Source organism: Rhinolophus ferrumequinum, chromosome 9, assembly GCF_004115265.2.
Source record: "Rhinolophus ferrumequinum isolate MPI-CBG mRhiFer1 chromosome 9, mRhiFer1_v1.p, whole genome shotgun sequence".
In the NCBI taxonomy this organism is placed as follows: domain Eukaryota; kingdom Metazoa; phylum Chordata; class Mammalia; order Chiroptera; family Rhinolophidae; genus Rhinolophus; species Rhinolophus ferrumequinum.
The window spans coordinates 19,233,057-19,254,990 of record NC_046292.1 but is presented as its reverse complement, the minus strand read 5'-3'; the positions used below and the strand labels follow the sequence as shown (position 1 = coordinate 19,254,990).

The following is a 21,934-nucleotide window of genomic DNA, read 5'->3' as shown; positions in this document are numbered from 1 at the left end:
TGACCTTTAAACTTTTTTTTCTTTTGACATTCTAGGTCAGGGCAGGGAGTAAAGAGTCAGAGTTGGACATTTTTGTATCCCTTACACATGTTTTCTCTCCTTTTCCCATTCTGGAGTGTGGCTCTAAAAGTGTGTTGTACTGCGCCAAGGGAGAGCAGTAGACGTGGAGTGGTGGTATACTGGCATAACTGAAGTTTTTCATTCCCCTTTGCATGTTATTTATCTATTTTCATTACTTCTGCAGTAAGACTCTATACTCTCTTTATCTTTATACGTTAAGTTGGTTACAATGGTTGGGAGAAGTGACAACAGGTGTGACCTTAATTAAAAGCATAAGCAATCACATTTTTCGGAGAAGTGCTGGTTTCATTTTTGTTAAATAGTAATGGGGTTTTTAGTTTTTATAATGTATTTCAGTTTTCTATTGTCTGTGTCTTTGTCTTGCCAGAAGGGCAGGTGTTCTTACCAGTAAATGTGGGGCTTAGAGTCCTATTTTTCTTTTTTAATTTGAAAATCAAGACAGGAAGAGCAGGATCTGAGGAGAAAAAGATTTTGCTTAAATAATTGACTAGGAAGCATATTTAGTGGAGCTTATTATTTCAGAATAACATTGGGTCCCAGCTTTAGATGATTATTTTTCCTTAATTCTAAAATTCAGAGTTTCACTTTACTTATTTATTTGCATTATTACAATAGATCCAGAATAATTGAGTTTTCCTTTAAATCGATTACATGTATACAAATAGTTGGTTATGAAAGTAATTGATATTCCAGTTTGTCCTGTTTAAAGTGATTCTGTGTGTCTGTTAAAGAGTTATATAAATGTTCTACATTAAAGCAGGGTAGATGTTATCATAACTTACTGACTTGCTAGGCTAGTTTTTATCATTAAAAATGTAACTCTAATCCTAAAAAAAAATTGTTCTAGTTATCAGCATATGGCTGTCATTGTAAAATGTTGAATGCATTAGGCGCTATAGTAACCATGTTAAGTACAGCAGTGGTTCCACGTGCTGGCTTTTGCAAGGTATTATAAAAATCATACCTATCTTGACTTGGTGCAGCGTGTCAATTTTAAAAAGCCACGTGCAAGTTTGAGATTTGGAGATTTAGAACTCACGTGGAAAGCTTGGGGTAACAAAATATTAAAAAATTATTTTCTGATGGCCTGAATGATAATGCTTTCAGAGCATATAAAGCTTTGAATTCCCCCTCTTTTTTATCCAGACTGTGAAGACTGCTGAGAGACACTTCCGATCCAGTCACATAAGCCTGATAAAGAAATATTGGTCCTCATGGAAGAAGAACAAGATTTACCAGAGCAACCGGTAAGTATTTCCTTTAAAAATTTCAAGTTGATTATAGAAAAGCTAATCTTAAGAGATTTTAAATATTATTCAGTTATACTAGATTCCAAATTACAAATAAAAATAAGGAAAAGACTCCTTTTCTTCTCAGGAAACAATGTCATATGTTTTTAAATTCATATTTTGCTAACAATGCTAAGGAGTCTGCTTAGAAAATTCAGCATTACAAAGTTAGTATATTATTTAGAAATGTCATTTAAAAAAAATCAGTGACTCTTCTTATAGTTTTTAGAAGATAAAAGGACATCTGTTTACCAAACAGTATATACTATTTCTGCCAGAAAATTCAGTTTTATCTTAACCTAAATTTCCCTAACTGATCTAATTTTTTAAAAAATTGTAGTAATTTAAAGAAAGTATAATCTGACCACTAGCTAATTCTTAAAAACAGATGAGACCCTATAAACTAGGTTGAATTCTTAATTTCTTTTAAATATTTAATATAAATAAAATTTTAAATGTCCCCAAGTGATAATGTATTTATTGCCTTGCCATGGCTGCTGCTTCTCCTTTTTTGTTTTTTTTTTGGGCCCTTAGTATTTAAAAAATGAAAACAATAAAAATCATTCTCTTACAATAGTTTTATGTTAAAGGGTCTTTTCCTTTTGTCTTGAGCTTCTTTTTCTGAAGTTAGGTAAATACTGATTTCAATTTGTTATCCTGAGTGAACGTCTTGCATTTCATATTGAAAGAAAATATAGAGTGGTACTTGTTTACCTTTCTTTATGAAAATCCATAGAAAATTTTGAATTTTGAAAGCAGATAATAGGATATGTTTTTCATGTTCTAGATGTATTCTTTACATCATAGAAGGATGGACACCAGCTTTATTTAAGTATTGACGTTCTTTATTATGTTTTTAATATTTTTCTTTAAGCTGAGAAATGTATACTGATGATTACTTTGCCATTATTTTTTAACCCTCTCACTTACAGTAAGTATAAAATGAGGAAGACATAAGCAATTAGTAAAACAGCCCTTTGAAACATTTGAAATGTCATTCCCTGTTCTTGGTGAGACATTAATAATCAGGGAGATGGTAAGGTTAAAAATCAACTTCAGCAGTATGTCTACTGTGTTTCCCCGAAAATAAGACCTCGCCAGACCATCAGCTCTAATGCGTCTTTTGGAGCAAAAATTAATATAAGATCCGGTCTTATTTTACTATAAGACCCGGTCTTATATAATATAATACAATATAAGACCAGGTGTTATTTTATTATAATGTAAGACTGGGTCTTACATTAATTTTTGCTCCCAAAGATGCGTTAGACCTGATGGTCCAGCTAGGTCTTATTTTTGGGGAAACATGGTAGGATATACACTATAAGAACAAATAGCTGAATTAGAGACACTAAATGTACCAAGGAAAATTAAGTCATTGAGTTTTTAATGTAGTAAAAGCTCTAGTCATAGTTTCAGGAGACTTACATATATAAGTTGTTGATATGGGTATTGTTGTTAGTTACTCCTTACCTGTTTACGGTAATGAGAATTGTGAGGCTGACCTGCTGGCAGGTCATCTTTTCTGCACTGCTGCATTTCCTTACCATACTATTCAATTGCTATAACATAAGGTATAAAACCTGATTGTTATTACTTCAGAGGAAGGTGAGAAATTAAAGCACTTTAAAAACAAATTTTCTGCTGACTATAAATTGTGATTGTCATGGGATATCATTTTCTTACTGACTTGTGTCTGGGTCTTAATTTATAAAGGTGACTGAATGACAACACTGAGAGCTCATTGCCATAGAAAGAAAAGTCCAATGTCACTCACAGTTCCCGTAGAAATGCAAGGCATGGCACTTCACACAGGGCTACAGGGAAGCACCAGTTTTGGTCAGGAGGCAGAAAGGAGCTAGGGGAATGCATAGACCACAGCCTTTCTTAGGTTCCCAACACAGGCAAGGCGAGGGAGGCAAAGCAAGGCAGGGTAAACAACTTAGGATCGGCTACATTGAATAATTTCAGGGGGTTTTGGGGTATGAGGGCTGCCACTAGGTAGGTGTCTGGTATCTGGCCCTGGGTTGATTTAGATCAGGGGAAATACTGACTTGGTGAGTTTGAGTTGGATAAAGGAGGTGGTTCGGAGCATGGACTCTGGATCACAGGGGAAATATAAACAGCTTTGGCCCTGTGATTAATGGATGCCAAATAAACAGAATCTAAGAAAACACAGAACACTTACTAACTGTTAAAAATAATTAGAATAGGAAAAGTAAATGTCAGACTTTGAGGAGAAAAGGGCTGTAGTAGAGATCTAAAATATGAGGGGAAATAATGGTCTTGTTTCAAGTTACAAAGCTAAGAGTTGTAACCGTACTTTTTACCTGTATATAGAGGGAGATGTTACTGATGGGCATTAGCATTAGAGTTATTTTAATCCCGTCGTCTCTTCCTGTCTCTTACTGTATTATCCCTCTCTTGTTTCTCTACTTCTCACTTGCTCTATCTTAAGATTTGTTCAGGTCCATGTTCACAGTGCAACATAAATCCTAGCCTCAGGCCCTATCTTTTACTTTTCCTTATCGCCAGTCAATGCTCAATCCTCTGCAATCAGAAATGGTTTCCCTGTAGTCACCATCCCCCATTTTTATCCCCCAGTCTTCATCTTTTTTATCTACTCTGAAGCAGTTCATATTATTGTCCAAACTGGAACTCTTTTAAGAATGAAAGAGGAGCACTAACAGACTTGGTTTTTGCACAAGAGGTATAAACCAAAACTGTTTCTGGCAAACTGGAGGCACCTGAAAAACTCCTTTATGGCTATCAGGAGTGCTTTGTGAACTCAAGTTTTAGAACGACATTATGTGCATAGGAAACATTTTTGGAAGAATATACATACCAAACTCAATACTAATTATTTCATCGTATGGTTTTATTTATCATTCATCCTTTTATTTATTAATCACTATTTTATTTATTTTATTTTATGTATTTATCTGTTCATGGATACTGGGGTTGTTTTCACTTTTTGGCTGTTTTGAATCATGCTGTTATGAACATTCACGTACAAGTTTTTATGTGAACATATAAGTTTTCATTTCTCTTGGTTATGTCACTAGGAGTAGAATTGCTGGATTATATGGTAATTCTATGTTTAACCTTTTGAGGTTTCTGAATTATATTGCTTGAACCTGTACTTTTGTAATCCAGTCAGATATGTCTGTGTTCATTGTTAGTTTACCTGCCTCTCGTGCTAAGGTAGCACATGCTTCCTGTCGCTGACTTACATGGGGACAATAATTACCCAAATCAAGACAAACAGTGGGCCATTAAAGGTGAAAAATTAGCTGATAACACATTTTCCTCTCCCAGACTTTTTTCTTTGGTAGACATTACTTTAGGTACATTTTCTTTATTTCTGTTTATAATTGCTTACTCTTTATACTGGGTTGGCACTGTAATAAAAAAGTGAGAAAGCAGTTTTTACTTGAAAGGCACTTATGGTATCTTTTAAATTTTTGCTCCAAGATCTTTTTTTGGAGGGGAGGGGATTCATTCGCTAAATTTGTTATTCCGTGGCTCTACTAAAATTAAGCCTAAGATAAGTTAGATTCTTCAATCTAGTTTTCTTTGTATGTATTACTGTTTGAAGACTCTAGACTGTTTTCATTACTTAACCAACTAGCTCATAAGTACATTTCTTTGATCACAAAGAGGGTCTGTGGGTGAGCTAAGCATAAATTCATCCCTATTATTGGAAAATTATATTATTATCTGACCTATGTAAATAATGTCATCTTCAGGTGGGAAGGACAGCACATTTTATAACAAGAGCCTCTATTTTGTCATTTGTGAAATTTGGTGGGCATATAAACTAGACAGTTTAATTTTTCTTGTCTTTAGACTTACAGTTTCCAGTCAGAACAGTTTTCCTTAAGTAAGCTCATTTTTTTTTTTTAAAGATTTTTATTGGGGAAGGGGAACAGGACTTTATTGGGGAACAGTGTGTACTTCCAGGACTTTTTTTCCAAATCAAGGCAACCTTGGTGGTTGAGAGGACGCACTCTAACCAACTGAGCCATCTGGGAGCTCAGCTGCTCAAGGTGCCATGCTCAATCTTTAGTTGCAGGGGGCGCTGCCCACCATCCCTTGCGGGACTCGAGGAATCCACCTGGCAACCCTGTGGTTGAGAGCCCACTGGCCCATGTGGGAATCGAACCGGCTGCCTTCTGAATTAGGAGTAGGCAGCTCTAACCGCCTGAGCCACCGGGCCGGCTCCCCCTGAGCCACCGGGCCGGTTCCCCCTCCATGCCCCTTTTGATGAAGCTATGTCATACATTTGTAATACAGGTCAGTTCCTTTGTCACAGTCTGTGTGTCTTCTTGGGATCCCTTGACCTCCTGGTTGGTTTTAGGTATCTTATCATACAGAGGTTTTGCATTTTTGTATAATCAGTGTGTTTTCGTCTTTTGAATTTAATATGCTTAGTAAGGGTTTATCTACCTCAAGGAGTTTTGTTTTTGTTATTTTTGTTTTGTTTTTTTCTTTATTTTCTCCTGTAATTTTGTTTTTTAATTTAGAGGTCATTTTGGTTTTTGTGTTTTTTAATCCACATAGTATCGGTTATTTATTTCCCTTCCAGCCCTGGACTCAGTACATAGATGCCTTCTCTTCACCCTTTGAGTTGACAGTTTTCTCCAGGTTGCTGCTGCTGATGATGATGATAGGATAAAGCTCAGCATAGAAGGCCCCACACCATGGCTCCCCATGGACCGCCTGTCTCGCTCATGCACTCGGTCATCCAGTACATGGGTCTCCTTAGAGGCTTGGCCACAGCATCCCCGCGTTCTGAGAAGTGCTTGGAAGTGGTTGTCTGGAAGGCTTCTATTTTGGTCTTGGCTGTATTCACCCTCTCCAGCATCTTCTCCTGGATTGCCACCCCAGAGTCATTTCCATCCTCAATCTTGGGGATCAGGTGCTAGATCCATGTGATCACTGGAATGCATTTTTCTTTGCGAGTTCAAATTTCTGGCTTATCCACGGCAAGTAGGGCCAGGACCTTCTCATTCCCAGGAAGAAAGCCACATTTAGGGACTTCTTTCTTCTGCTTATCTGTTTCCGTTTCACGGTCCTTGGGTGGGGGTCTGGAATAGGGATGTCCAGTGGGGCCCGGAGAGAGGTCAGGTTAGCTACGTTGAGGGAGTCCTCTTGCAAGAGCTGATTCAGGTGTATGATTTTTTTGTGGCAAGAATCTGTGGAGGAATTCCTCAGCCTCCTGGAAAAGATTTTGTCAGAAGACATCCACCTGTTTACGGGCTTCCCCACTCAGGCGCATCCCACAAGGCTTGGCCATGCTGCTCCAGCTGCTAGATCTTTGGTCTCCTGGCTCACCTAGAGGGTGTTTTGTAATGATCCTTTTTTCTTTGTTTTATCTTTAAACAGCATAAAATATAATATCTATTGATATGCTATAAGCAAGGAACCAAGATTAGTTGATTGTATTTTGTTGTGTTTTCTCATGACAGATAAATGTCTGTGAGAAAATTTATGGGCCTTGTATTTATCTTGTTTATTATTTATGTTGCCTGAGGAACTGCTAGACTATTTTCCAAAGTAGCTACACTACTTTACATTCTGTTTCTGGATTGTGTTGTTTGAACCCATAGTTTTATAATCCAGTGAAATATGTCTGTATCCTTTGAGTTAGTTTACCTGCCTCTACTGCCAAGGTAGCACATGCTTCCTATACCCGACTTATAGGGGGAAATAATTGCCCAAAATAAAGCAAACAATGTCTGAAATGTTAAATTTAATCATATTAAATACCTATATTCCTATGTTATGTTTGTTTACAATTATTTAGCAGAGTTTCTGCCTTCTTTTGTTAGCTTGAAATACTTTTAAGTATTTATAATTTGTATAGCTAAGCATACTAAGCATGTTTCTACTATAACTAGTTATTCTAACCAGAGAGCTCTAAAATCAGATTCTTCTGGAATATGAAAGCAGGAAAATACATTAGGAATGTTAAACATTGATTTTTCATTTGTGTATTAAACTGTTTCAGTGTAAATGCTTTCACCTCAGAAGGAATTAGAAAAGATGAAAATGTGTTGGGGGGAAACAATAGTATGAAGAATATTTTTAAAATTACTGGTAACCTAATAAGAATTTATCTTTATTTTTGGTACATAGGCAATTTAAGTATAAAGACATTTCTGGTAAATAAATGAGTAGATGATATCAAGATTGCCATATTTACTGTTTGATGATATAATTATGTGTCTGTTAAAATTTAAAACCAATTAGTTTGTATCCAAGTTTGATATTTCATCCTGATGAACATTTTATCTTGAGTAAAAATCTTAGTAAACATTTCACTTTGAATCTGAAAAAGACTTTTTCGTTAAAGAAAAAGGAGCTCTATGTGAAAAACAAAGAAGTCCATCTCTAACTCTAAAATATAGTAAGGGTTACTTAAATCTAAGCATGACAAGATGAAACAGTTACCTTGAAGTTTATTAGTTAATGTTAGCCTGACATTTGAGTAGCCAGATAATTTCAAAAACAGATCACTACATTGATTCCTTTGCCTATTTGTTTTTGCAGGTTAAAAAAGCCAAGATGCAAGAATCAGGAGAGCAAACTTTAAGGTATGTAAAATTGAATTTCTCTTTAATGATCTACCTATAATTTTTTTTCACATGCCGATTATGGGCATGATTTGGGTTGACTGCCTTTTTGGTTTTTAACATGAATCTTTACATTTTGAAAGTACTTTGTTTAAGATGTTCTTAAAACATGTAAGTGCTGATTTCTTTTTCTCATTCATTCATTATTTACTTAACAATAGTACCAAACTCATGTTATCTAGTAGAGCCTGTGATACATGGAGGAAATGTGATGGTGAATATTCTTCAGTCTGATGTACAGTATACAAAAATAGGAAGAATAAGCAGAAGTCAAGGAAATCCAAGGGCTTTGGCATTAATTACCAAATGGATATGGAGTGCCTTAGTCATTAGCCCCACTCTGCTTGTAGAAAAGAAACAGCTTCTTTGCACCTTATGCTCTGGCCTCCACAGCACCATGGAGTTTAGCTTTTCACAATTCTCATTTCCTGTCGTTTGTCCACCAGCCATGTGAACCTGTAACTGCATCGCTTCTAATATCTTAATTTCCAGAATCCCACTCTTTTACTACTACACATTACATTCCAGCTCATTTATTCTCCTGCCACACATCCATATGGTGTCTTACTGTACACTTCCAATTAAATGATTTGTCATATTTTCACTATCAACCATTGACCTTTTCCTCAGAAAATACTTCGCTATTTATCTTATGCTGCTAAAATGATAAGATCTGTTACTTTAATTAGTCCCTTACAAATAGTCTTAACTTCCTCCCCCTTTCCTCTGTGTCATACTTCCCTAGCAAAATCACAATCCTGGGTAAACCCAACTGTCTACCTATTCCATACTTATTTCCAATCACCTGAACATTGTGAGAGAAAAACATAAAACTGTGCTGACTGGTCTCAGTTTTCATTCATTATTATATCTCAAAAGGCTCTTAAACACTTTTGGTGGCCTAACCACCTTTCCTGGTGTGTTTTATTTCCCAGTTTTTATAATTCTCTTCCCTCCTTCCCTTTCTCCCTGTCTTCCTCCCTCCCTCCCTCCTTATCTGTTGCTTTTTCCATTTCCCCTTCTCTCCACTCTACTCCCATTCACCCAGCTGGGGCTCTTGTTCTTTAATTCAAAGGCAAATTAGAAACAGATAGGAACTACTTCCTTTCTCTATCATCAAATATATCCATTTATCTGCTTCTCTACAATATTTTCTGCTGCCTTTTCTTCTGAAGTTAATTCCCCTGCTCTTACCTAAGGCTGACTTCTCCAGTTGTACTAAGGAAGCTATCGCCTTTGTCTGTCCTGCAATTATCCCTTGTCTCCCTTCAGCAACTTCTTTATTATGATAAAATATACAGAACATAAAATTCATCATTTCTGTCATTTTTGAGTGTATAATTCAGTGGCATTAAGTACATTTACATTGTTGTGCAACCATCACCACCATCCATCTCCAGAACTTTTTTCATCTTCCCAGACTGAAACTATGTTTATGAAACAGTAACACTCCATTTCCCCCTTTCTCCCAGCTTTTGGCAACCACCATTCTACTTTCTGTCTCTCTGATTTTGACTAGTCTAAGTACCTCACATTAGTGGAATTCATACAGTATTTGTCTTGCTGTGACTGGCTTGTTTCCTTAGCAAAAGTTTTCAAGTTTCATTCATGTTGTAGCATGTATCAGAACTTCATTCCATTTTAAGGTTGAATAATATTCCATTGTATATCTACACCACATTTTGTCTATCCATTTGTTGGTGATTTTGTTGATTATTGACAAGAGTTCTGTTGAATGAAAATGAGGTACTTGTGATGCTATTTGGAGTTTGGGTATTTTTGCTAAGGGGTAAAAGTCACTTGAGAGCATTTTTTCATCAGACACACATTATTAAGCAAAATTTATGTTTATATAACTGAAAACAATTATATTTTGAGACTGTGTAATTTTTCTAGATATATTTTAAATATTTAACATATATAGATATATATCTATCCATATAGATACATATATATCTATATATGTATATATGTATATAGATAGATATATAGATATATATCTACATATAGATAGATAGATTTTAAATATTTTAAATATTTAACAAAGTACCAGAGTTAACTATCTTAGCACTGTTGTATTATATCTATTTAATTTCTTGACACTCAGTTGAATATGTAGGGGATTTTGCTCTAACATAAAATTTTAGGACCATGAGATTTTAGGAACTGGTTCATTGTATACCAGACCATATAAATATACCTTCTAAGATATAGGGTCTAGAAGTAGTTTTTCAATTGTGGGTATAACAGTGAACCCCAGATTTTTTCAGATACATATGGAAAACAAACCAGTCATTGTAGTCAGAAATGTGTAATTCTTGTCCAGTTCTATAACTTTACCTGGGAATCCTATTTAATTAGTCATGAGATGGGGGCCAGAACTCTGTATTTTTACCAGTCACGTAATTATAATAGAGCAGTTTGAGAAGCACTGATATAACTATTTAGTATGCTTTCTTACCCTTAACCTTCAATTTTTCATAGTCACGTCTTAGTACCTTAAATACTATTCTAAAAATACAGGCATTTGAGTAAATAGATAAAAATAAACTTCATCTGGGGTTTAGCTTTAAAAATTAATTACACCTGAGCACAAATTTTTTGAACATTCACAATATTTGAAGGGAAAAAACTTTGTTGATATTATACTTGAATATTAGAGGTTTGTTTAGAAATCTCAAAGAGGTTTAAGAATTTTGGTGCTGTGCACTTTTTATATAAATAACACTTCGTTTAAAAATTTTGCTGTGTAGAAACTACTCTTAAGTCATTCTACCTTTCCACATATATATGGAGCCTTTGGTATGGTGTCCTCCCTTTCTCTCTAGAGTATAGAATAGCACAGCAGATTTCTTTCTAGGGAATATGGGAAGGATGCCTAGACTGGAGAGAAGTTGTAATATAATAATACTAGACGGTTCTATTGTACTTACTCTGTTCTAGTCTCTACTCTAAGTACTATTTATATATTAACTCATTAATCCCTACAGCAACTCTATGAGGTAAATTCTATTATTATGTCTCATTGACAGTTGAAGAACCAGGCACAAAGAAGTCCAGTGCCTTGCCTAAAGTCATAAAGCTACCGTGTTTCCCCGAAAATAAGACCTAGCCGGACAATCAGCTGTAATGTGTCTTTTGGAGCAAAAATTAATATAAGACCCGGTATTATATTAATTTTTGCTCCAAAAGACACATTAGAGCTGATTGTCCGGCTAGGTCTTATTTTTGGGGAAACACGGTAGTTTTGGCAGAGTGGAATATGAATTCAAGCAAGCTGGCTCTAGAATCTGTACTCTTAACCACTATACTATGCTGGTAGTTGAGGGACTAGTTGGAGAGTGGAAAGTAAGGTAGAAGAAGAGGGAGGATGTTGTGAGGGATGAAAATTAGTGTTATCTCCATTTCAGAATTTCAGTGAGAATCTTCCCACAATGATTTGTCTTTCCAGTTTACATAATTTACCTTTCACTATTTCTCTTAATTTTCTTTATAAGTTAAATAAGAAAAAAAATGTATTGCTCAATCTTGGGTATAATATTAATAACAACTTAAAAATTGTTTTGGTTTTTCTTTAATTGGGGGAGAAGAGAAATACAGTGGAATGAACCATTTTAAGGTTCAGAACCCCTTGTCCTGCAAGCATGTATAATTTAACTTCTCAAGTGATTATGAGAACCGCTGTCTGAAATTGGGCATCTCCCTACTTTCCTGTGATACTTTGGAAACAAAGTGACAGCAGTTTTAAGTGTTGTGGAATTTTTCTTTTACTATAATTGTCTTTAGAGAAAAATGTGACTTAGCTGGAATTTTTGAGTGATATAAAAACTGAAGAGGTCTTGGGATAAGAGAAAGAACAATAGAAGGTTGTGGGTACTAACCCTGGCCTTGGCTCTTCAGGTAACTCTTAAAAACCAAGAATAAGGATATCATGAAGAAGACCTACTTTGCCTCTTACTTGTATAGATTTGGAAGAAATGGGTTTGATTTTATCACTTTTAACAAGGCAGCACATCAATCAGAGTCTAATATATTAATTTTGGTTTTTCTAGTCAAGTAAGCAACCCCGAAGTCAGTGATCAGAAACCTGAAACTTCAAGCCTTGCTTCAAATCTTACCATGTCGGAGGAAAGTAAGTACCATATTCTGTGATGGAAGAAGTATTTCTCTAACCAGGTGATGCTATTCTTTTATAGTCGGTTTTCATTGATTGCCTTGTTTGTCCCAGAATATCCAGAAGCCTTTCCTTTCCTTGTGTGTGTGTGTTCATACTTGTGCTTTCCTATAAGCTTTATTGACATACCAGCTGAGGAACAAAAAATTACATGGAATCCACTCACCCAAGGAAGTCACACCTCGTGATTTTATTTTTGCTTTGATGTTGGATGTTCTCAAAATCAGAAAAGTGTATGGGCCAACCTCTGACTGCTCCTCCAGAGGACTTGACCTTTTTATACCTTTCTAATAATCAAATAATTCTATCTATCAATGTAGGCCAAAAAAAAACCAACGAATCCTCTGGGCCCTGAGGGAGATCCAGCTCAATAAGATACACCCTCTACTTACCTACCCTCGCTCTTCTGTAGAATAGTTATATTCATGCATTGTAGTGTTTTTTTTCCTTGTGCAAACATAAGCTTTTTCTCTCATACTCATTTACTCCCACAAATTGCCTTTATAGGGCAAATAGTCCTCCCTGAAATTAAATAGCTATGTCCTTCCATATTTTACCATACAGTTTAAAAGAATAAATTTGTATAAGACACTTTTTTTAAAAAAGACACTTCTTTTGGGGGATATTTCTTCTTTTAAGATGATTCACCTTATATACTTCTCATGTATTAAAAAATGGTATGACTTTTAAAAAAAAAAATCAGGGATGTCTTGAGTTGTATATGTTATTTCCTCAGAGGTACTGTTTTAGGGGTTCTCAAGCTTTTACCAGACCTAAGAATCATCCAGAGTACTTGTTTGTAATACAGAATTTCAGCCTCATCTTCAGAGATTATCATTCAGTAGATCTGATATGGATGGAAATCTGCATTTTCTTTTTTTTGTTTTTTTAATTTATTGGGGTGACAATTGTTAGTAAAATTACATATATTTCAGGTGTAAAATTCTGTATTACATCATCTATAAATCCCATTGTGTGTTCACCACCCAGAGTCAGTTCTCCTTCCATCACCATATATTGGCTCCCCCTTACCCTCATCTCCCACCCCCCACCCCCTTACCCTCTGGTAACCACTAAACTATTGTCTGTGTCTATGAGTTCTTGTGGAATCTGCATTTTCAGGCAGATAGCTGGTGATTCTGATACATATGGGAAGCTCTCCATACTGTGGGAAACGGCTCTAATCAGTGCAGTGTCTCCTCTGATTGTTTGAATGTCTCACTCATCCCCACATACTTTAGGGTTAGGAGGTAAGTTGAGTCTTTTTGTTCCTTTCAAGTCATTTCTCTTTCCTTTCTTCCTTCAAAAACTCCAGTTCCCTTGAAGTCTGCATTTTCACCTCCCTTTACCTTTGTATTTACCTCAGACTGAACTCCTAGTCATTTTGCTATTTAAAGATTAGATCTTCTTTGTTTTCTTCTCCATCTAGACTGTTACTCTTGGTCATTTCAATATCCATCATATTCCTCTTGTCTTCTTGTCCCTCTTACTCAACATAGAGTCTATGGTTCTTTATTATAATTATAAATACCTTCAATACCTTTGACTCTTGTTCTTACCTTGCTAAACCCCAGTCCTAATTTAATCCAACTCTCTACTTTTTCTCTAAGTGCATTCAAATAGCTAAACACTGAATAAATTGTATACTTGCTGACTGTTTACTCACAGGACCTCAAGTGGGCACCCAACATGCTTGGAAATCCTATTACATTTCTCTAATGAGTTTAACCTTTCACACCACTTCTTTTCCTCTCAAGCACCCATACTCACTAACCTTTTCTCATTCTTAACTGATGACTTTTTCTCAATTAGAAGCTGTCAGACAGGAAACTTCCTTCCTATCCCACCACCACCAAATCTTCAAACCTACCTGTGTTTGTACCTATGTTTTCTTGCATCATTCTTGTCAGAATGAAATAGTATTCTTCCTCCTGACAAAGGTAAGGCTTTATATTTGTGCTTGATCTCCTATCCCTTCACACCTTCCCCTAGGACTTTGGTACTTTAGTTATCTTAACACCACTCCTGCATCAGCACGTTCTTCTCTTCTTAATCCTTCCTGTTGGTAAAGGGACATGATCCAGTATCTACCATCTTCATACAAACAAAACCTTCCTTTGGCTCCACATACCCCACTAGTTACAGACCTCTTCTTTGTTCCGTGACCCATAGGAACCTCTGGAAAGAGTTGCCCTCACTTGCTTTCTCACCTCCCATTCACGCTTCAGCCCTCTCAAATTTAGCTTCCATCACACTCTTCCAATGAAATTGCTCCTGTCCAGGTCATCAGTTATTATCAGTAACTGAAAGAACTAGTTCTAATGAACATTTCTCTCTTCTCATATCCTGCCTCTCACCACTTTTCCTCCCACCTTTCTCCTTTGCTGGCCTTTCTCTATCTGAACTCTGAATGTTGGTGGGTCTCAGGATTCGTTTCTAGTCCACCATCTTTTCTCTTTCTGCATCCTCATCCATTACATTACTTTAAATAGTTTATAGACTATTAGTGAATTCCAAATGTGTATTTCCAGTTCGACTTCTCCCTGGATTTCGTTTGTGTATCCAATTGCCTATTTGAAATCTCCACTTAGATCTGAAAGGAAGGTCATACTTTAAATATGTGAAAACTTTTTATTTCTTTAGCCCCCATCAAATCTGTTCTTTTTCCCAAACTTTCCCATCTTAGGAAGTGGTTTCATTATCCCTCCAGTTGCTCCAACTTCAAATCTAGAAATTATCCTGTTTTTCTCATTCCTTACATACAAATCCATCATAATATCCTGTTAGTTTTACCTTCAGAATATATGTCAAGGTTTTGCCTCATCTCCACTGCTTTTACTCTATATTAATAGAAGATTATACCTTGACTCTTTAGAACTCTTTCATATTTCTCAAGTACTGCAAAGATCAAGTCTCATTTATTCTCTAGAAAAGTAAAAATTGGCCTAAATCTCCCAGGAAATTTTGTTGATCTCTTCTAGAATTAAATTAAATCAGAGGAGGAGAAGGGTTTAGGTTTTTTTATATACTTGTCAGCTGTGAAGGAACCATCGTGCAGAATTCAAATGAACTTACATTTTCTGTGGTGGATGGTAAGAACTTGAGATCTAATTGAGATTTCCTTCATTTCTGTCAAAATGATTATGGATGAGTGTGATCTATAAATTTCCAGTAATTGTTAAAGACTGCAATAATGGCAATGGACTCACAGATGTTGATTTGTCTTACTGCTGGGCATGAATATTCCCCTCATCTGCTCTTGACCAGAGTTCCCTTTTTGGGTCAGACAGTCAGGGAACCCAGCTAGACATAAACTTAGTAGGTTCACTGTTAGTCCCCATTTATAGTAGAGCAACCTCCTTTATAGATGTCGGAGGAAGTTCTTGAACCGTCCAGGTTAGTCCAGGAGTCTGGTATAAGCTGTTTATCATATAACTGTCTACCACATGGACTGGAATAGTGCCTAATGAGTAGGATTTTGCTGCCGATCAAACTTGAGCTGAAGATTTATAGCATTTATCCAAGAGAAAATCATGAGGGTCAAGCTATCACAGCAGCAGTTCTATATGAAGTCATGGGGGTCAAGAAAACACTAGCTGTGAAAGTCGCTTTACTTAATGGTTCATCAGAGCATCACGTCAGTTCCTCAGGTCTGTCTCTGCTTTGTCAAACTTAAAGGTTTTACTACGAGGCCGAAAAAATAGTGGCAGAGAAGCATGCTTGCATCTTGTCTACTGTTGATTGTATATAGCAGTACCAACAGATTTCTAATGAAATTAGACACTATCCCCAAGTCTTCTTCCTGCAAGTCATTTATATGGCCTTTTACCTAGAATAGAGAGTGAGCACCCAGAGAATGAATAAGCTGAAGTATAATGTGGTTTCCCAGATAGGCATCTTGCTTTTTCTTTTTCTTTTTTTTTTAAATTGGGGAATACTGGGGACAACAGTGTGTTTCTCCAGGGCCCATCAGCTCCAAGTCATTGTCCTTCAATCTAGTTGTGGAGGGCGCAGCTCAGTTCCAAGTCAAGTTCCTGTTTTCCATCTTTAGTTGCAGGGGGTGCAGCCCACCATACCATGCGGGAATTGGGAATTGAACCAGCAGCCTTGTTGTTAAGGGCTCGCGCTCTAACCAGCTGAGCCATCTGGCTGCCCCTCCGGAAACTCAGCGGAAGCTCATGGTCTTCAATCTAGTTGTGGAGGGCACAGCTCACTGGCTCATGTGGGAATTGAACTGGCAACCCTGTTGTTCAGAGCTCGTGCTCTAACTGCCTGAGCCATCTGGCCACCCCGGGATCTTGCTTTTTAAGTTTGCCTGTGAGCACAGCCGAGAGCTTTGGGGGTTGCTCTATTTGTGGTTTTAGATCAGTGCTGGACGAAGATATTAATATTAACCTTCAGTTCTTTTATGTACCCCCCACATTCTAGCTTCTTGTATTGTCTCTGAAAGTCTCTAAACCCATTATTAGAAGAGTGAGGTATTTTCTATTACATAGTCTTTCTAAATTTCTGATGTCCAAATTCTACTTTTTTATTTAATTTGAAGAAGTATACAGTGAGATATGCAATTTTCCCATTTCATTTTTGAAATGTTCTAACTTTACCTGATGATATCTTTCTTTCAGTTATGACATGCACCGATTATATTCCTCGCTCATCCAATGATTATACCTCACAAATGTATTCTGCAAAGTAAGTTGAATAATTATTTCAAAATCTGTATGCTTTTTCTCAAGGTTCATTGCAAAATGTAACTTGATATTTAACTTATTGACATTTAATTTATTTTCACCTCTCTTGTTCTCTCTGTGCCTACTCCAATTTTTTTATTACCCCTAAATATAGAATCTATGTAACATCCTTTAAAAAGGTCAGTGGTTGCCTGGAATAGACCACTGTTACCTGGAAGCTCGCTGTAAATGAATGAACACTACTGTTAGTAATTAAAACATATCACTGATTGAGCTCTGATCTTTTGCTTCCCTCTACCTTGATAGATAAAAACAGCTCAAGCCAGCCTCATACTGGGACTTCTCAGCCTAATCTATGTTTTAGGAATGTCCTCAAATAGAACTGGACTTGAAGTTAGACATGTTTAGTGGGCTGAAGTCACTAAGAGGTGATATTTTTGGCCTTCCTGGTGGGTCAGATCAGCATTTAAGATCCGCCAAGTTAATCATCTCCCAGATGAGTAGTTGCAGAACAGTATGTATGCCAGGCTACCAGTTGTGCATTGATAGTGAGCCTATGCATACATAAATACATACAAATGAGTTTATTAAACTAGGATATATTCTTATGTGCTTACATATGCAGGATACATAAAGAAATTGATAACAGAGGTTAAGAGTTGCCTATGGGGCTGTTATAAAAAGAAAACGAATTTTTTTTCCTTTTTGTGCCCATTTGTACCTTTTGATTTTGCATCAGTTAAAAAATATGCTAATTTAAAAAATCAACTCAATGAGTTCTCCAAATTCTAATCTGGTATTAACACTAATAGCATTTTGGGCCAATCATGTTCATGTGGTTTTCTTCTGTGAAATGACTGATCCTATTCTCTGAGATCATTATTAAGGAGATAACAAAATACTTTTTATAAAGACACTGTATGAAAAAGGATATAATCTTTACTATATCTAGAGATGGGTCACTAAGATTTAAAATACTTCCCACGCAACTTGCTCAACAACTGTAATCAGAGCTATTTTCTGGTCTCAGATCTGGCTAAGAGGAATAGAAATTTTCAAATTCAGTTTCTTAGAATCTACTGAGCTGTGAGGTTATATATTCCAAATTCATTCATTCATTCATTCTTGTAAAAAAGATTTATGTAGCTGCTGTATTCCAGGCACCTTATTAGTTATGCCTTCTCTCTTAATTCAGACCTCTTTACCACTTACCTGAAACATTACATTACAACTTTTTTAACTTGACCTCTATTTCCAGTTTGTCTCCCTTCTAATCCATTTTATAAAGCAATGTCAAACTAATATTTATTAAAGAACAGCTATGATCTTGTCACTCTTTGCTCTACAATTTCAGTGACTCTCACTTGTTTCAAATTTGTCTGAACTCTTTTAGCCTGGTACTCAAGGTCTTGGCTATCTTTCTCTCGCTACTTCCCTTCCTTTTATATACTTCCCTTAATACAAGCTGAAGGCTGAAGCCCTTGCTTTTCTTCCTCTGTACCTTTACCAGAGTTTTTCTCTTCCTAGAACACCCTTTCTCTGCTATTCTATCTGCACATCCTATCTGCTCAGCTCACATGCAACTTCTTCATAGCTTTCTTCCATTATCCTCTCCCCCAAAGCTGAAAACAATCTTTTTGCCTTCTGTATTTTATCATTCCTTTCCTCCAGTATTTTATCATTATGACTTACATGGTATGTGCAACACTTTTTGTTGCATTGTAAGTACAGCATAACTCACCAAATAATATAATTTGTATCTAAAAATTCAGTGCATAAAATTTGGGGTCATCTAGCTAGTCTAAAGTCTCAGAATATTCTCTGCTGAATTCAGATTCCCTAGCTCAACCTGATGTGGTTGGCACCAACTAGTGGCAGTATACGCTGGCTTAAATAACAGTGGGGAAATGCTGAGTCCTGTCTGGGACTTCCCCGATTTTATTAGTTACCTGGCTACTGTTTCGTAGGCTTGATCTGGTGATATTGAGGCCCACTCCTACTCCCTGTTTTCTGATGTGGTTGCTTGCCTTTTCTCTACCTCACCCTCTTTTCCAAGTCCCACTGTTCCTCTTAGAACTTCAGTTTGGCCCAGAGGGCTGAGTGGAGAACAAGAGCCAGTTGCGAATTCTGTTCTATCCAATTTTCTGTTATTTTAGGGTTTTATTCTGTATGTAGACATAAGGGCATAAACAAGTTTAATCCACCCATGTATCACATAGAGCCATACACGTGGCATACCACAGATATTTGTAGCATAGTAATTGGACCTTGGGAGGATATTTTAAAACTATTAAATGTTCCATAAAATTGTTTCTTAGGTAAGCTAGAGTAAAACCTGGAAAGGAAATATTAGCTGTACTTTCTGACCACAGTAAGAAACACTTTATTTGGAAGGTTAGTCTCCTCGTTGCTGATTCTTTGCATTTGGTAGTGTCACCTATTTCCCCTGTTTTTCATTACTCAAATAAAGCACACATGACAGTTTTGTTTTCTTGAACTTTTCTAGACCTTATGCACATATCCTCTCAGTTCCTGTTTCGGAAAATGCTTATCCTGGGCAGACTCAGTACCAGACATTACAGCAGTCTCAACCGTATGCTGTCTACCCTCAGGCAACCCAAACGTATGGACTACCTCCTTTTGGTAAGGCACCCTATTATAAACAGTTTCTAAGAATGTTGATTTTTATCCCTCAGAAACTTCAGTCTTTCCCCAAAAAACAAGCCTAACTGATGAGGAAGCTGAGAGATGGGTTGTTCTTTGCAGGGCACCTACTCAGAGGTGTGATAGAAATTAGGTGTGCAACTTTCCAGTAGTATATGTGACGATGTAACATGCAATCATAACTTTTCAGTACTCATCTGTTTGCCTACCAAAATTTAGCTACCAAAATTTCCAAGGTACTAAGTCTTACCTGTAAAGCTTAGAATCTTTAGGTGTTTGGAAAACTCTTTGAGGAATTACTGTTGATTTGACTCACTTTACATAAAACATGGTAACTTGGTTAGGTAAGCATAATAAACATATTTTGAGGTGGCCTTTTTCTTGCTAAATAAAGCCAGGTAATCTAAATATACAGATAGAATGTGCCTTATAGTTTACTCTTCTTTTTTTTTTTTTGGTCAATTTTTTCTTCTTTTTCCTTCCCCTTCCCCAAAACTGATCAATTATTGCTCTGGTGACCCAAAGTCATCTTAGAATGGGGAAAATCCCCAATTTTGTACAACCTTATCATGTGCATAGAGAGTTTTGTTCTTTGTGTTTATATCTTGGACATGAATTGTAAATTAGAATGATTTACTAGAAGTCAGTTTGAGATTTTTTTGGGCACTAAATATCTACTGATTTTTCTCTGTGTGTAAGTTGATAGATCTATTCAGTGTGCTTTATTGCCTCTTTCCTGTTTTCCTAGAACTGGTGTCAGAAAATTGAGAGATTACTGTATTATTATAAAATATGCAATATATTAATAAAATACTATCTCTGTACCCTTTACTGAAACTAGCTGGGAATTAGAAAAATCTTCCAAACAGATCACCACAGATTATGGGTGTATTAGTGTTGCCTGCTTTTGGTTTCTACATTCCTGCTTTTTCTGGTCCATTTGGCTAGTCTTTTATGATAGTGGCAGCTTTCTGACTTTTTAGTCTTGTTAGCATTCCTTGGCTCCTGATAACTGCTATTAATAGAAACAAAAATTGGAGGGTTTGTTTAACGTTAGTGGTAGTTGATGACTTCATGAGAGAAGAGAAACAGAAATGCTCTTGTTTTCCTGTGTGTAGTCCGTGCCTCCATCCTTGTCAGTTTCAGCCAGGATACTCAGCGCTCACAATTGTGATATGTTTAGGCAAGACTGAACAATCCTTTTGGAAGCAGAACTCTGTGAATATGTTTGTGTTTGTTTCTTTTTGTGTATAGTAAAGCTGATTTTTGAACAGCTACTTAATAATAGGCCAGTAAGTATAAAGTATTATCACATTGTTTTTTTACTCTCTGTTTTGATTTATTATAAATTTATTATTAGCAAGCCCAAAGCCCTTTGTGACACTATTGAACAGTTGATCATTCTTGCTGTTCACGGTTAAATAAAACTCCTATTATATCTCTGAACTCAGATTATGGAATACTTAGCATAGTGCCATGTGCATGTAGGTCCTAGATATTATGGTATCTTTTGTGATCACAGCATGTCACTTTGCATTAAAGAAAGAAAGAAAATTCTGTAAAATAGATCAATCACTGTTTAAAAACTTTGTGAAGAAATATTGGTTATAGCGGGCTCTTTTATTAATCTGTTTTTGTTTAATATTTGGGGGCAAGGGGGACTAGTTTTATAAATTCATCTATCTAATTCAGAGAGAGGTAATCATTAGTTTAATTTGACTTTAAGTAATATATGAGACTTTTGGGGAGCAATTTAGGTTGGGGTAATGTGAATGATAGATGTAGCATGTTTTCATAATTTATAAAAGATATTATAAAGAGATATATTATAAAAAGATATTAAAGCAACTTTTTAAAAGGAAGTTCCTTATGTTTTAACATGTGGCTTTTTTAAAAATGTGTTCAATCAATTATAAAATACTTCATGTATTTCTTCTTGTGAGGATTTTGGAAATTTTGTCATCTTAATACTGCCTGGTAGCACTAAAACTAGATTAGCCCATCTGTTATTTTATTTCAGATATAAACAAGGCTTTCGAAAATATCACTGTAATAATATTGTCTAATATTTATTGAATGCTTACTATACCAAGCAGTATGTTAAGAATAAGTACTTCACACTTTGCATTATTATCTTAAACTCAGTTCTCTGAGCAGTCCTAAGAAGCAAGTAGTAGCATTATCCCTTTTTATAGATGAGGAAATAGGCCCAGAAGGATTAAGTGACTAGCCTGAGGTCATACAGTTAGTAAATGCGTAGGATTAGAATTGAACCCAGGTCTGTTTAATTCCAGAAGTGTTCATATTTTAGATCTGTATGAAAAAGGTAGTCTCAGAGTTAAGTTTGAAATTTTAAGTTTCCTCTTCTTGGAGAGAAGAAAGGAGAAAAGACCAGAG

At 36.1% G+C, this 21,934-nt stretch overlaps 1 protein-coding gene and 1 pseudogene across 2 annotated transcripts in view; one reads left to right on the top strand and one right to left on the bottom strand.

The window, feature by feature from the left end:
* Positions 1-21,934, top strand: part of EYA3 (EYA transcriptional coactivator and phosphatase 3) — an 89,272-nt gene that overhangs the window by 26,720 nt on the left and 40,618 nt on the right. For both annotated transcript variants that reach the window (XM_033113237.1, XM_033113238.1), the window contains exons 2-6: positions 1,228-1,328; positions 7,926-7,969; positions 12,061-12,140; positions 16,808-16,874; positions 19,380-19,516. In XM_033113237.1, coding sequence (XP_032969128.1) covers positions 1,296-1,328; positions 7,926-7,969; positions 12,061-12,140; positions 16,808-16,874; positions 19,380-19,516 — 361 coding nt within the window. In that variant the 5' untranslated portion in view covers positions 1,228-1,295. The remainder of the gene's footprint in view (positions 1-1,227; positions 1,329-7,925; positions 7,970-12,060; positions 12,141-16,807; positions 16,875-19,379; positions 19,517-21,934) is intronic.
* Positions 5,967-6,669, bottom strand: LOC117026485 (proteasome activator complex subunit 2-like; annotated as a pseudogene).